Source organism: Culex quinquefasciatus, chromosome 3, assembly GCF_015732765.1.
Source record: "Culex quinquefasciatus strain JHB chromosome 3, VPISU_Cqui_1.0_pri_paternal, whole genome shotgun sequence".
Lineage (NCBI taxonomy): Eukaryota > Metazoa > Arthropoda > Insecta > Diptera > Culicidae > Culex > Culex quinquefasciatus.
Window position 1 is genome coordinate 46,754,496 of NC_051863.1, and position 15,350 is coordinate 46,769,845.

At 35.2% G+C, this 15,350-nt stretch overlaps 1 protein-coding gene across 1 annotated transcript in view; it reads right to left on the reverse strand.

The window, feature by feature from the left end:
• The window catches only part of LOC6042057 (glucose dehydrogenase [FAD, quinone]), a 103,295-nt gene that overhangs the window by 29,960 nt on the left and 57,985 nt on the right, over nucleotides 1-15,350 (reverse strand). Inside the window, exons 3-4 of the mRNA XM_038262731.1 lie at nucleotides 6,280-6,466; nucleotides 6,078-6,204 (exon numbers count right to left, since the gene is read on the reverse strand). Of these exons, the coding sequence (XP_038118659.1) occupies nucleotides 6,078-6,204; nucleotides 6,280-6,429 (277 nt within the window). The 5' untranslated portion in view covers nucleotides 6,430-6,466. The remainder of the gene's footprint in view (nucleotides 1-6,077; nucleotides 6,205-6,279; nucleotides 6,467-15,350) is intronic.

The window sequence follows — 15,350 nt, forward strand, 5'->3', positions numbered from 1 at the left end:
TTTATTTAAGCTGTAATTCATGATCAAAGTGCTGATAGGCCGATAATAGAAATAGGCTGAGAAAGGGTATAGTTCCCCTATTCAACCTACCAAATTTTCAACATTCCAAAATTCAACTTTTTTTTTCTGTGTAGGTGCTTCGAGTGATGAATGATTCCATTTGAGATGCTGGGTGGAAATACATGTTTTTCTCATGTTTTGATTATTCAAAGATTATATTTGGAAATATATATTCCGATATTGTATTGGAAATAGTAACATCACAAAAATTTATAACAGTATTTAAAGCGAAAGTTTCTAATGTTGAGCAAGTTAAGGTTTCAGTCCTAATTCTATACAGTTTGCTCTTTTTCACTGTTTCAACACATTATTTTGCTAAGTGGATGGGAACTTGCTTGCTTGACGGATTCACATGCTTTCACTTCAATTAATAAAAAAAAAATTATTTAAAAAAAACATGATGACTTTTTTGTTCATCTTTTAAAATGTTTGGCATATTTTGCCTTCCTCATCTTACTGAGGAAATGCTATAAAATCACTCGGAAAATGAAACTTCTTAATTTGACGTCCTAGACCCACCTTCATGTATACCTATCGACTCAGAATCAAATTCTGAGCAAATGTCTGTGTGTGTGGTGGGATGTTGATCAAAAATTTTCACTCAATTATCTTGACATTGGCTGAACCAATTTTGTCCGTTTTGGCATCATTTGGTCTGTCTTGAAGTCCCATAAGTCGCTATTAAAAATTATGCAGTTTAGTAAAGTACTTCAAAAGTTATGCTAAAAAAACGATTTTAACAATAGTCCGGAAGATTGTAAAAAGGGTGGTTTTTGTAAGAAAACCCGTCATGCTATACATTTTCAGAAACCTTTCCAACGCGTCCAAGACATTGAAGATCTGACAAATCTATCATAAGTTATAAGCACTTAAGTGTTATTTATACGCTTTTTATATGCCAGATCTCAGATATGTTGATGAAAACGTTGTTCGGATCTCTCATGCGACCTATCGTTGGATAGGTATTCAAAAGAGCTTTCCAACGCGTCCAAAACATTGAAGATCTGACAATCCTATCGAAAGTTATAAGCACTTAAGTGTTATTTACGCACTTTTTGCATTTTAGATAGCACCCTTTAAATGTGATGAAGGCGCCAACCACCTAAGTGTGGATTAAGTAACGTTTTTTTTCTGTATAAATGACGGTTGTGTGTTTTTGCATTTCATGATGCATGAACGATACATATAGCTGCGATTTTTTTTTTGAGATGTATTATTTGCATTTCCTCCCTCTAAACCCCGTCAACAATCGAGAGATAAAAACATTGAATAAACTATTTTAATCAAAGGCCTTAAAGAAAACTAATATAATTTCAAAAAAACCTTACTTAATCCAACATAAAGTAGTTGATACCTTTCATGTCATAATCCAAAGGAGCAATATCCGACCTTCAAAATAAGATAATAAAAAAAAACATTTGATCAATTTTCATCGTAACTTTTAATTTTTTTTGTTAAACTAAAGCTACGGGACCCGAAACTAAACCGAATAAAAATAACCCGGGAAAATCGTTCAGCCAAAAAAAAAAAAAAAAAACAAAAAACTATTTAACAATCAAATTTAATTTGTATGATTTGCGAGAATTTTTTTAAGACATTAATTAGAGAAATTTATTTCTGTTCTTTTTGACTTGGATTCTGAGTAGAGTTTGGAAAGAGATTTTAGTTCTGAAGGTATTTTATTTGAACTACACCCAGAATTGGGCATCGGCATACGAGAGGATAAAGAGCACGATTCGGTAGTAAAATGGTACTGTGTGCGGACGGAGAGGATAAATCCCGAAATTACCGAGAGTACTTTACTCATGGTTCATTTTCCAAAAAAGTTCATCTATCAAAAAAAAAGTACCGGTACCAAGACTCGAACCCCAAATTCTGTCGTGAAACAACCTACTTTTCCTGTCAAGCGATGAAACGGACTACTTTTCTATATAAAAAATAACAGAAGGGAAAATTATTACCTTTCAAAATCGAAAATTAACATTTTTCCATATTGTTTTGTTTTGATCGGTGAGTTTACTGGATGTTTGACATAAAATTCCATTTAAAAGGCATTTTTTGAAATTGCAAAAAATGTTGTAAGAAACTCGTTGCAAAACTGTATTTTGTCAGAACTCCTCCTGCTTATTTAATGTTCTACTCGTGCTGCAAAAATATTTTTGCTATTCCGTCGTGAAACTGTTTACTTTTCCTGTCATTCTTGAACGACGAAACAGCCTGCTTTTCTGTACCAACAATAAACGAATCGAATTTTTACCCTTTTCAAAAGTAATGCTGAAAAGTTGTACTTTTCAGCACTGAAATGGATGCCGAAAAGTTAAACTTTTCAGCACCTGTTTAGAAAAGTTATACTTTTTAAAAATCTTTTGATTTTACCGATTCACTGACTCAGTGCAAGGTTATTTGTTATATAATTCTGTTCTAAGGGTGCTTTTCAGAATTGCAATTACGTTTTATGGAACTCGTTGCAAAACTTGTTTTTTTCATCATTTATCGTATTAAGACTTGTGCTGAAAAATTCCTCTTTTTACAACTTGTTCCATAAACGGATAATTTTTTGAAACGAGTTGCATAAACTACCGAGTCAAAATTGAAGAGAAGCAGCCCGAAACTAAACCGAATAAAAATAACCCGGGAAAATCGTTCAGCCAAAAAAAAAAAAAAACAAAAAACTATTTAACAATCAAATTTAATTTGTATGATTTGCGAGAATTTTTTTAAGACATTAATTAGAGAAATTTATTTCTGTTCTTTTTGACTTGGATTCTGAGTAGAGTTTGGAAAGAGATTTTAGTTCTGAAGGTATTTTATTTGAACTACACCCAGAATTGGGCATCGGCATACGAGAGGATAAAGAGCACGATTCGGTAGTAAAATGGTACTGTGTGCGGACGGAGAGGATAAATCCCGAAATTACCGAGTACTTTACTCATGGTTCATTTTCCAAAAAAGTTCATCTATCAAAAAAAAAGTACCGGTACCAAGACTCGAACCCCAAATTCTGTCGTGAAACAACCTACTTTTCCTGTCAAGCGATGAAACGGACTACTTTTCTATATAAAAAATAACAGAAGGGAAAATTATTACCTTTCAAAATCGAAAATTAACATTTTTCCATATTGTTTTGTTTTGATCGGTGAGTTTACTGGATGTTTGACATAAAATTCCATTTAAAAGGCATTTTTTGAAATTGCAAAAAATGTTGTAAGAAACTCGTTGCAAAACTGTATTTTGTCAGAACTCCTCCTGCTTATTTAATGTTCTACTCGTGCTGCAAAAATATTTTTGCTATTCCGTCGTGAAACTGTTTACTTTTCCTGTCATTCTTGAACGACGAAACAGCCTGCTTTTCTGTACCAACAATAAACGAATCGAATTTTTACCCTTTTCAAAAGTAATGCTGAAAAGTTGTACTTTTCAGCACTGAAATGGATGCCGAAAAGTTAAACTTTTCAGCACCTGTTTAGAAAAGTTATACTTTTAAAAATCTTTTGATTTTACCGATTCACTGACTCAGTGCAAGGTTATTTGTTATATAATTCTGTTCTAAGGGTGCTTTTCAGAATTGCAATTACGTTTTATGGAACTCGTTGCAAAACTTGTTTTTTTCATCATTTATCGTATTAAGACTTGTGCTGAAAAATTCCTCTTTTTACAACTTGTTCCATAAACGGATAATTTTTTGAAACGAGTTGCATAAACTACCGAGTCAAAATTGAAGAGAAGCAGCCCAGAACCGAGTTAGATAGCAACGCATCTGGAGACAGTTCATGACCCGCAGATTGTCCGAGCAGTAAAAGTAAAGTTAGGGCATAAACTACTAGCTGAATGTTACGAAAATTTTATTTGCTGATGTCTGAAAATATTTTTTCCTGATTTTATGTAATATTTTACACAACATATATGGGTAATTCTCCGCCAACTCACACAGCAGTTGCCCCGACCCCTCTTCGATTTGCGTTAAACTTAGTCGTAAGGGGTAACTTTTGTCCCTGATCACGAATCTGAGGTCCGTTTTTTGATATCTCGTGACGGAGGGGCGGTACGACCCCTTCCATTTTTGAACATGCGAAAAAAGAGGTGTTTTTCAAAAAAATTGCAGCCTGAAACGGTGATGAGATAGAAATTTGGTATCAAAGAGACTTTTATGTAAAATTGGACGCCCAATTTAATGGCGTACTCAGAATTCCGAAAAAAAGTATTTTTCATCGAAAAAAACACTAAAAACGTTTTAAAAAATTTCCCATTTTCCGTTACTCAACTGTACTAATTTTGGAACATGTCATTTTATGGGAAATTTAATGTGCTTTTCGAATCTACATTGACCCAGAAGGGTCATTTTTTCATTTAGAACAAAATTTTTCATTTTAAAATTTCGTGTTTTTTCTAACTTTGCAGGGTTGTTTTTTAGAGTGTAACAATGTTCTACAAAGTTGTAGAGCAAACAATTACAAAAATTTTGATATATAGACATAAGGGGTTTGCTTATAAACATCACGAGTTATCGTGATTTTACGAAAAAAAGTTTTGAAAAAGTTGGTCGTCATCGATCATGGCCGTTCATGGTCACCCGCGACAGACACGGACGACGAAACAAAGAGAAACGCAAAAAGTAACTTTTTCAAAACTTTTTTTCGTAAAATCGCGATAACTCGTGTTGTTTGTTAGCAAACCCCTTATGTCTATACATCAATTTTTTTGTTATTGTCTGCTCTACAACTTTGTAGAACATTGTTACACTCTAAAAAATAACCCTGCAAAGTTAGAAAAAACACGAAATTTTAAAATGAAAAATTTTGTTCTAAATAAAAAATGACGAAAAGAACATTAAATTTCCCATAAAATGACATGTTCCAAAATTTTGTACAGTCGAGTAACGGAAAATGGGAGAATTTTTAAAAAGTTTTTAGTGTTTTTTTCGATGAAAAATACGTTTTTTCGGAATTCTGAGCACGCCATCAAATCGGGCGTCTAAGTTTACATAAAAGTTTCTTTGACACCAAAATTCTATCTCATCACCGTTTCAGGCTGCAAATTATTGAAAAATACCTCTTTTTTCACATGTTCAAAAATTGAAGGGGTCGTACCGTCCCTCCGTCACGAGATATCAAAAAACGGACCTCGGATTCGTGATCAGGGACAAAAGTTACCCCTTAGGACAAAGTTTCACGCAAATCGAAGAGGGGTCAGGGCAACTTTTCCCGATTTCGTGTGAGTTGGTAGAGAATTACCCATCTAAAAATTGTGAACATCCATTAACAGGATTCTGATGTATGATTTTTTTGAAATTAAAAACTGTATAAACGGAAAAATGACAAAAACGGCCAAAATCAACTTTTTTCCACAAAAAATGCGATAACTTTAAAATGTAACGATGATTTATACATTTTTGGGTACCGTCATCAGGTGTGATCGTGGGTCTTGGGGGTGAGATTGTGCCATACAGAAATGCTGAAATTTGAATGACTCAATCTCACCCCTCAGACCCAATGTCACCCCTGATGACGGTACTAAAATCTTTGGAATTGAAATAAAACAACGCAAAAATCCTTTTCATGTCATTCGATAATTCTTAGATTTATGCAAACGAATTTGATTTTTTTCCTAGAATTTCGAAGAATTAATTCTTGACTAAAGCCTAATTTCAATATTTCCATGATATTATGAATTGAATTTGGCACAATTTCATGGTAATTCGGTATTGGTTACAAATGTGCGAAGGATCTTTTTTGGTTGTAAAATTATGGCTATTTTTTGTCATTTCAAATAGTCCTTTTATAGCACACTGATATGAAATTTCTTACTAAATGGGAATAATCGTTAATTATTTTCAAAAATACTTAAAAGAAATAAAAAAATGGAATTTGAATCCTGCAACCAATTCTCCAACAATATCAAGTTGAAGTCCGTATAGAACGATGAGCAGGATAAGCAGTTGGTTTACATGTAATTTTTCAGCTCACTGCATTTTCAATAATATGATAATTGAATTGTTAAAGTCTCATCCTATAACTAACCTGCCTCCACCAGCAACACCTTCCAGTTCTTGATCTCGGACAGTCGCGATGCAATCACCGACCCACCGGAACCCCCACCGACGACTATGAAATCGTACTCAAAGTCTGTGTTCCGGGTCGTTTTACTCTGTGGAAAAAAAAACACGTTAAAAAACGGATCAGTGCCATTGACTCCAACGTCCCATCTAGCAAGACGACATACCTTCATCCTGCCGCAGGGATCCTCCAGGTCGCACTGGGACCGGATAAACACCTCGAGCAGCCCCATGAACAGCATGTACTGCGATCCACCGCAGAGTGCCGCCAGTGTGGCCCCGACGGGGGGCATCATCGGACACGCGCAGGACGACATCCTGCCGACGTTTAAGGCGGGAGGCCTCTGCCAAGATCTGCAAGTGAAACGGAGAAGAAGACATACGGTTCAGAGCGATAATGATGAGGCGTCTAATTATGGTGTGTGTGTGCGCGCGAGAGGATGGGATGTAGTGTAAGGTGTCATTAATTCAGTCAGCCATGAATGGAGGAGCCATGGAGACTTGGTCGACGGCTTGCCGACGCGCACAGCGTTGACCTTCCGCTGGTGGTGGTGGTCGTACGACGACGATGTCGTCGGCGATGTACGGAGAATGTTTTGTTGAGCAAATTGGTGCAAGGTTGTGATGGAGATGAAACGAGAACTACACAGTTTGTACACTCTGGTGCAGTGGGAAGGTTTGCTAAAACTATTTGGATGACCTATGTTCATGCATGCGCTTCGCCAAAAGAAACCATTTTTCAAATTTGGTTCAAGGACTCCCTGGCGTTCAGATCTACAAATCTGCCACCGTAACAAGCAGCTTCAGTGGTCTTCAAGATTAACCAGAACATCGCAACACATTCGCAAAGTATTTTTTTTTGTAGGAAAAACTATTTTCTCTTGAAACTTTTCAACGTGCTCTCTCAGAAAAAAACGCTAGATTTTTCTAATGCAACTGAGTCTTGCAGTGTCACTGGTACCGTTGACGGATGACGGCAATGGTGGAATAAGCTTTGCAAATTTGAACCCGACCTCAGCTGGAGGTCTAAGCTAAGGTGTGGCGTTGCGTTTAGAAGATGCTGTGTACACGACGACGGCAGTCTCAGAAATGGATCAGCATTACCATGCCGGTGTTGGAGGCCAAACAAATTCCGGTGCTGATGGTTCCCAGCAGGTGTCGGAGGGGTGGCTCAGCTGAGGCCGCAACACTTTGGTGAACTTCATGCATAATTTATTTGACGGTTATTTGTGTGTTGTTGCAAACAATGGTTTGAAAAGATAACTTTTTTGAGGAAAGTTGGGTTGTGTAATGAATTTTTAAATTTTATTAAGAGCACTTGAAAAGAGACCGACATTGAGATCTTTAACTATATTGAACCAATTGTGTATTATTAAAGCTTTTATTCCAATCACAGCTCAAAACAAAAATAAATCTCTTCAAGAATAAATCCACTTTCTTCTTGATTAAATTTAACGACCAGATTCAATTGTAACCCCACAAAGGAGCAGGGGCAGGCTGCCAGATTGGAAATTTATTTAGCCTAATCCATTTGGCCGAAAGCTTTCACCAATTTCGGCAGCAAATTTTACCAATTCTTGGCACGAAATCCCATCACCACTTTCTTTTCTTCCCCCCTGGTCCCCTTATCAATTTTCCCACACGAGGACACCATTTCTCCAGAGTGACTGTTTCAAATTGAGAAAAAATAGGGTGAAAGACGCAATTTTGCGTAGGAGTCGCTCAAATAGGTACCTCTCTTTGAAGTAAATCTTCGGCCTTGGGTGAGTTTCTCAATTGATGAAAAGCTCCCGCGGAGGGCGGAAAGCCAATCCACATTTTTTTTTATCGCTCGAGACAATTTCGAACAAACGTTCCGGGAACCGAAAATAGCCACCGGCAACAGCCAACTCGCTGGGGCGAAATATCAAGGTGAAAGCAATTGGTGGTGAATGCTTTGGAGGGCTGGAAAGGCCAAGGCGGTATCGATGGGAAAGGTGGACTGTTTTTTTTTATATTTTCTGGAACAAGGATGTCACCAGCAGGGTTGGTTTGTGGCCAAGGCAGTGTAATAAAATTGGCCAAGAAATTGCCTTTTTTAAAGTTCAAGGCTGCTTGGATCAGACGCTGCAAGCATTTCACAAAGCATGCGTTTTTTAACGATTGAAGGCAGATAATAAATTTATATTTTTTTCTTGGAAGTTTTTATAAAGATCAGATCTGTTGTGAAAAAATAAAATTAGTTTTTGCAATTCCGTAGTAAAACAACTTACTTTTCTTGTCAACTTTTCTCTACCAAAAATAATAGAAGAAACATAAATACCTTCAAAAAAGAACTGAAAAGTTTTACTTTTCAGTACTGAAAATTGAACTCTTTAGCACTAGTATAGAAAAGTAACATTTTTCAATATTTTTTTTATTTGATCGGTGAATTTACTGAACACATGGATGTTAGGCATGAAATTTCATTTAAAAACCATTATTTAGAATTGCAAAAAAAGCAAACTCGTTTCAAAACATGATTATTTCATCACTCGTCCTTTTTATCCAACTTGGTGAATCTCGTCTAAATATACGACTCGTTCTGGAAAAATCTTCCTTTTGCAACTAATTGCATAACTAGTAGTTCTCGATTTCATTTCTCAGCAATTAAAAAATGTCTGGTTTTCAAAGTTCAAACATAAAAATATTAACAATTTAGATCAAATTAAAACTTCATTAAATCATCCGATTTCATCGAGAACTGCTCATCTAAAATTTTAAAATTGCATTAAATTTTTGAAAAGTAAGAAAAACGAAATATTTAACCTATAAAATGCAAGTAATTGCTCTTTCAATAAATCTTTTTTCTATGAAGAAACAACGAATTCTCTTTTAAAGGATATTACAACCGGATAAAATCTTAGAAATATTAAAAATATAAATTTGTCACTAGTTTAACCACTAGCGCCACTCAAATAGCAAAACATAAAAAAATGAAAACATTTGTATAGTGCTTTAAATGTTTAATCATTGATTGATTTCTTGATAATATTGAGAAAAAAAATGATCGATTTGCATTGAAAACCCCAACTTTTAAAAAGACTATTTTTCAAGGCTCAACATTCAAGCAAATTTAAAAAAGGCGTAAAATTGACTGTAAACAACGGTTCAATCATTTATTCAAATTACCGTAAACCGGGGTGACATTAACAGGATTTCATCATTTCTTTCTGATTTCATCTTATTTTAGGAATATTTTCCAATTGGTAACGTTTGTCTCAAGATTAGTAATTTTAAAACATATACTGGGGAAGGCCACACAAGACCAATGCACTATCTTTGAAAAAAAAATCAATAGTCAGCAATTCTCTACGAAATGGGTCTTTTTTTACTTTTATATTTTTATTTTTAATAAAGATGAAACTTTTTTCAAAAGAAGAAGCTACTTTGCATAATTAGTTTGTCCATATAACTTTCCATACAAATTCGGCAGCTGTCCATACAAAAATGATATATGAAAATTCAAAAATCTGTATCTGGTTGTAGGTTTTGATAAGGACTACACTTTTCAGAAATTTCCAGAGTGTGCAAAAAATCTTTGACCGAGTTATGAATTTTGGAATCAATACTGATTTTTTCAAAACATCGAAATGTTGGTCGCAAAATTTGTCAACTTTATTTTTTGATGTAAAATCAAATTTTCTATTAAAAAGTACTCTAGTGAAATTTTGACAATGAGCACCGTTTTCAAGTTTATGCCATGTTGGGTAACTTTTTTGAAAACAGTATCAGTTATTCTTTTTTAATATAAGTGCCCATGTTTGCACACTTTTGAAAAAATATTTTTGAAAAGCTGAGAAAATTCTCTATATTTTGCTTTTTCGGACTTTGTTGATACGACCCTTAATTGCTGAGATATTACCATGCAAAGGTTTAAAAACAGGAAAATTGATGTTTTCTAAGTCACACCCAAACCCAAACCACGATTTTCTAATAATATTTTTGAAATTTTGCAGGATATTTGTTTCATTCTCACTTTTTGGACAACTTTTTTAATGTTCGACTTTATCATTCAATATTTTATTGAATTTCATATCGATGCAAGATTTAACAATCTTGTCCAAATGGTTAAAATAACTTGAATATTATGCGTCATTTAAACTCGCAAAAATATTTTTAAAGATTTTCATCTCACTTTCAAAAAACTAAATTAATAGGCAAAAATATTCAACTTGGAACGAAATCTTCAATATTTCATTCTAACTCAAAACAGAAAACATAAAAGTGATATTTTTTAATATTATCTTGAATATCTTGAAATATCTTGAATATCTTGAAAACTTAACAGCAACTAGAAAAATATAAAATGTTTTCAAAGATCAAAAATACAAAATAAATAAATATTTGGTCATTTCATTTTTTTTATTTTATACATTTCAAATAAAATATTAGTCAAATAAGATTATTTAAAAACTTATCACAATATGGTAATTCTCCGCCAACTCACACAGCAGTTGGTCCGACCCCTCTTCGATTTGCGTGAAACTTTGTCCTAAGGGGTAACTTTTGTCCCTGATCACGAATCCGAGGTCCGTTTTTTGATATCTCGTGACGGAGGGGCAGTACGACCCTTTCCATTTTTGAACATGCGAAAAAAGAGGTGTTTTTCAATAATTTGCAGCCTGAAACGGTGATGAGATAGAAATTTGGTGTCAAAGGAACTTTTAAGTAAAATTAGACGTCCGATTTGATGGCGTACTCAGAATTTCGAAAAAACGTATTTTTCATCGAAAAAAACACTAAAAAAGTTTTAAAAATTCTCCCGTTTTCCGTTAATTGACTGTAAATTTTTTCGGAAAATGTTATTTTATGGGAAATTTAATGTACTTTTCGAATCTACATTGACCCAGAAGGGTCATTTTTTCATTTAGAACAAAATTTTTCATTTTAAAATTACGTGTTTTTTCTAACTTTGCAGGGTTATTTTTTAGAGCGTAACAATGTTCTACAAAGTTGTAGAGCAGACAATTACAAAAATTTTGATATATAGACATTGAGGATTTGCTTGTAAACATCACGAGTTATTGCGATTTTACGAAAAAAAGTTTTGAAAAAGTTGGTCGTCATCGATCATTGCCGTGCATGGTCACCCGCGACAGACACGGACGACGAAACAAAGAGAAACGCAAAAAGTAACTATTTCAAAACTTTTTTTCGTAAAATCGCGATAACTCGTGATGTTTATAAGCAAACCCCTTATGTCTATATATCAAATTTTTTGAAATTGTCTGCTCTACAACTTTGTAGAACATTGTTACACTCTAAAATAACCCTGCAAATTAGAAAAACACGAAATTAAAATGAAAATTTTGTTCTAAATGAAAAAATGACCTTCTGGGTCAATATAGATTCGAAAAGAACATTAAATTTCCCATAAAATGACATGTTCCAAAAATTTTACAGTCAAGTAACGGAAAATGGGAATTTTTAAAACTTTTTAGTGTTTTTCGATGAAAATACGTTTTTTCTGAGTACGCCATCAAATCGGGCGTCTAATTTCACATAAAAGTTCCTTTGACACCAAATTTCTATCTCATCATCGTTTCAGGCTGCAAATTATTGAAAACACCTCTTTTTCGCACGTTCAAAACTGGAAGGGTCGTACCGCCCTCCGTCACGAGATATCAAAAGTAAGACAGTTGACAAAGTTTCACGCAAATCGAGGAGGGGTCGGGGCAACTTTTCCCGATTTCGTGTGAGTTGGTAGAGAATTACCCTTATACATTTCAAATAAAATATTAGTCAAATTAGATTATTTAAAAATTTTTCACAATATACTTCCTCGGTCAATTTTTACTTGTTTTGGTTGAAAAAGCCATCATTTGTAAAAAAAAAAATTGATTTGCGAATAACTGCAACCATTCATATAATCCTTGTGATAACTTGATGATTCCAAAACTAATCTTGTTTATTTTAATATTATTTTTGATTTAAATATTTATTATGCTGTCACTTCAAAAATTTGATTTGATAAAAGTGATACATTTAATAATAATAATAATAATGTTTATTAAATTCATTCAGGTTAACAGTAATGTCTGACTTCCCTAATGAATATAATTCTTTTAAAGGGATGTAAAGACGTAATTAAAACTAAAAGCTACTTACAAACTGGTAACACTTTTTTTTTAAACGCTTACTAACGTAGCAAATAATTGTTTATGCAACTACGAATTAGAATGATCATTTTTCTTTTGAATTCAGCTAATGTCTCTGCTCTTTTTAAATCTTCTGGTAAATTGTTGAAAACAAACGGGCCATTAATTATAAATCTTCTTCTTCCAATTTCTGTTCTAAAACCTGATCGTCTAAGATGATGTGCTTGTCTTGTGAAATGCTGGTGAACCGCAGTAGCGAATTCCCAATTATGGTGCATATTCCTATTGTTGAGACACATGTACATTAGGATTGCAATCCTTTGCTCAAAAAGGCCATGAATCGGAAGGATGTTATGTTGGGACATTGTGTATAGATCACGTGTTGGTTGAAGGTATGGAACCGTAAAAACGTAATTTCACGGGATTTTACGGAAATCTTAAAATTTCACGAATTTCACGCTGTCCGCGAAATCGTGAAAATTCACTAACCCTAATAATTATATTTGATTGAGAAAAACATATTGGACTTTTATTAGAAAAAAATAAGGGGTACTCAGTCATTAATATTAGTCTATGATTAACTTAAAAAATATGTATCGATATTGCACTTTGTCGATTTATTAGGAGAACCTAGAAAGACTACTTTCACGCACAGCGTAAAACGCGCAAGCGTAAAAGTGCTGGCGTTTATGCTTCGACTTGACGACTTGTCGATCTTTCGAGCCGGGACTTCGAATATATGATTCTGTACAAAATCAAAAATTTAATAGGAAAAAATAGGGTAAAAATAAGACGTAAAACATTAATATGGTTATATCTCTGGAAATAAATTTTGGAAAAGCTTCATTTAATTTGATAGTGTTATCTGTAAAATAGTCCAAAAAATACCTCTAAAAATGTCTTGGACCATATTTACTGGTCGAAAATTGTGAATCGAAAAATAAAATGTTCGTCTCCGACCCCACGGCTACAAATCTGAAATATAAAAATTGTGGGTTTTCCGAGCGGTTTTCCAATGATGGAAGACACAAATTTTTAAGAGCGGATACAGACATCGCACAAGTATTTCAGAAAAAGAGCTCTCAAAAGTCAGGCTTCGAGTTCCGGGTTTCAAAATTTAATCGAAAGAGCGCATCAAAACCTTCAAATTAGTAATAGTAATTTTTTCTGGGACGATTCCCCGCGGTGCACGATTTTTCTAAGATTTCTGAGAAAAACGTTTTTCCAAAAGCAAACCTTAAAGCTTTCTTTTGTAAGAAAGGCAAAAAGACGCAAATTTCACTTTTTCACATTTTCCAATTAAAATTGTTGAAGTAATTATTGATGCAAGGCACAATTATAAACAACAAAAAGTTTGTGTATCAAATTATGCGAAAAATTTGCCCACCGCTCACTTTCGCAAGAGATCAACAGATTTGGCCATAACTCCACGCGACTGGTTTCAGAGTGCTTTGCCAACCGTGCGGGTTACCCATTTTCCGGTTCACCAGGTTTTATCGTGGCTTCGGAGGGAAAAGATCTGTTTTCCACGGTGGTTGCTGCGTTTCACCCGCCCCTGTTCAACCTCTAGCTTGAGCTCACGGAGAGCCGCCGTAGATAATTGAAAACAATGAAAATTCCGTGAACGATTGGAATGCAAGCTTTTTTGTCGAGCTTCTCAACCCATCATCGTCGCTGATTGAAATGCGATGGGGTTTGTTGCTTATACTTTTTTTTTCGAAGATTTGAGCCATTTGAGCCAGCCCCGGAAAATATAAATCGAAGGGTTCATCAGGTGGAATAATGTCGGCCCGATAATGGAGTGGAAACAAGTTGCTAACAAGATTTTATCGGCTTGTGAAACCGTTGATTCGTGGGGGTTGCACGAAAATTAGCCAGATCAATGGCGGAGAGGGCCCCCCTCGTGGGTCGTGACGGTGGCCGAGGATTGCACCACCCTCTTCTGTAGACGCAAAAGCCTTCGTCGATTGTGTCCGGCTGGGGGTGGTGTGAGTGGGTGGGTTTGGGGGAGGATTAGTGTATAATTTTGTTGCAGAAATGGTTTGGCACGATTTGTTAAATCAACAAGCGCCGATGATGATGGGGGGGAATCAAACCCGATGATTTTCTGATTAGTTATCGAATCACGAAACGGACGGTTCAGCGCTGAATTGCTTCATGAAAAATTGAGATTCAATTTTAATTATATATATGAAGATTGCATCTTCTAGCATTTCTTCGATAAAATATTCTTCGAACACATTTATCCATCCAATGTTCACTCAGACAACGAAAAAAGATACCAAATTTTGTCCATCATGTCCTTAATTGAATAACAACTTGCACCATAACTCAATCAGTACGGTCAACATCCAAACTGGCCCAGCTGTTTCCCCTGCAGCAAGTTTAAATTTCAAATCCAATAAACATCACTTGGAGAAGAAGTTTTCCCAGTTTTCCTTTTAGTAAACAACAACGCTGTCCAAACAGCACGTCTCGGACGTTGAGTCTGTATCATCCAACTCCAGGGGAACTGTCTGCTCGTTTCCGGAACCATCCAGCTGCGGCTGTTGATGTTGATTTACTAGAACCGAAAATGTTTCCACAAATATTAATTACTTATTCAAACGGCATTACTTGGTCGTCGTTCAAACTGCCGGGTTTGATAATTTGCCAGCCGTCGTCGTTTGTTCTTTTTTCGGTTCCGTCCTTTTGGAAAGCATCCCTCTCTGCTTTCGGAATCAAGCTTGGGGAGACTTTGCGGTTTGGTTGACGGTGAAAAGGAAAGTTGTCCAGGCTGCGAAAGTCGTCGCGGTTCCAAAAGTTGTTCTTTCTTTTGTGGTGATGAAGATGCGATCTGGTACCGTGGATTGGAGGGCTTTTGACGTTTTCTAAAGGAAGTCACCAAAAAAACTAAATAGAATACAAAAAAAAATCTGATCTAACTTGTCCAAATGAAGAAAACTAATTTTGAATCAAATATTACAAACTCCCCACGCTTGACTGTTCCAACAAATACTCATAATCACCGTCAACCGCCACGTCCGATCCGCAGCCATGAAGTCTCCTCAACGGTCTGGCCATTTCGTCTCAGCAACAAAACCCAAAACAAACCCTCTGTGCCATACTGTCCCCCCCGC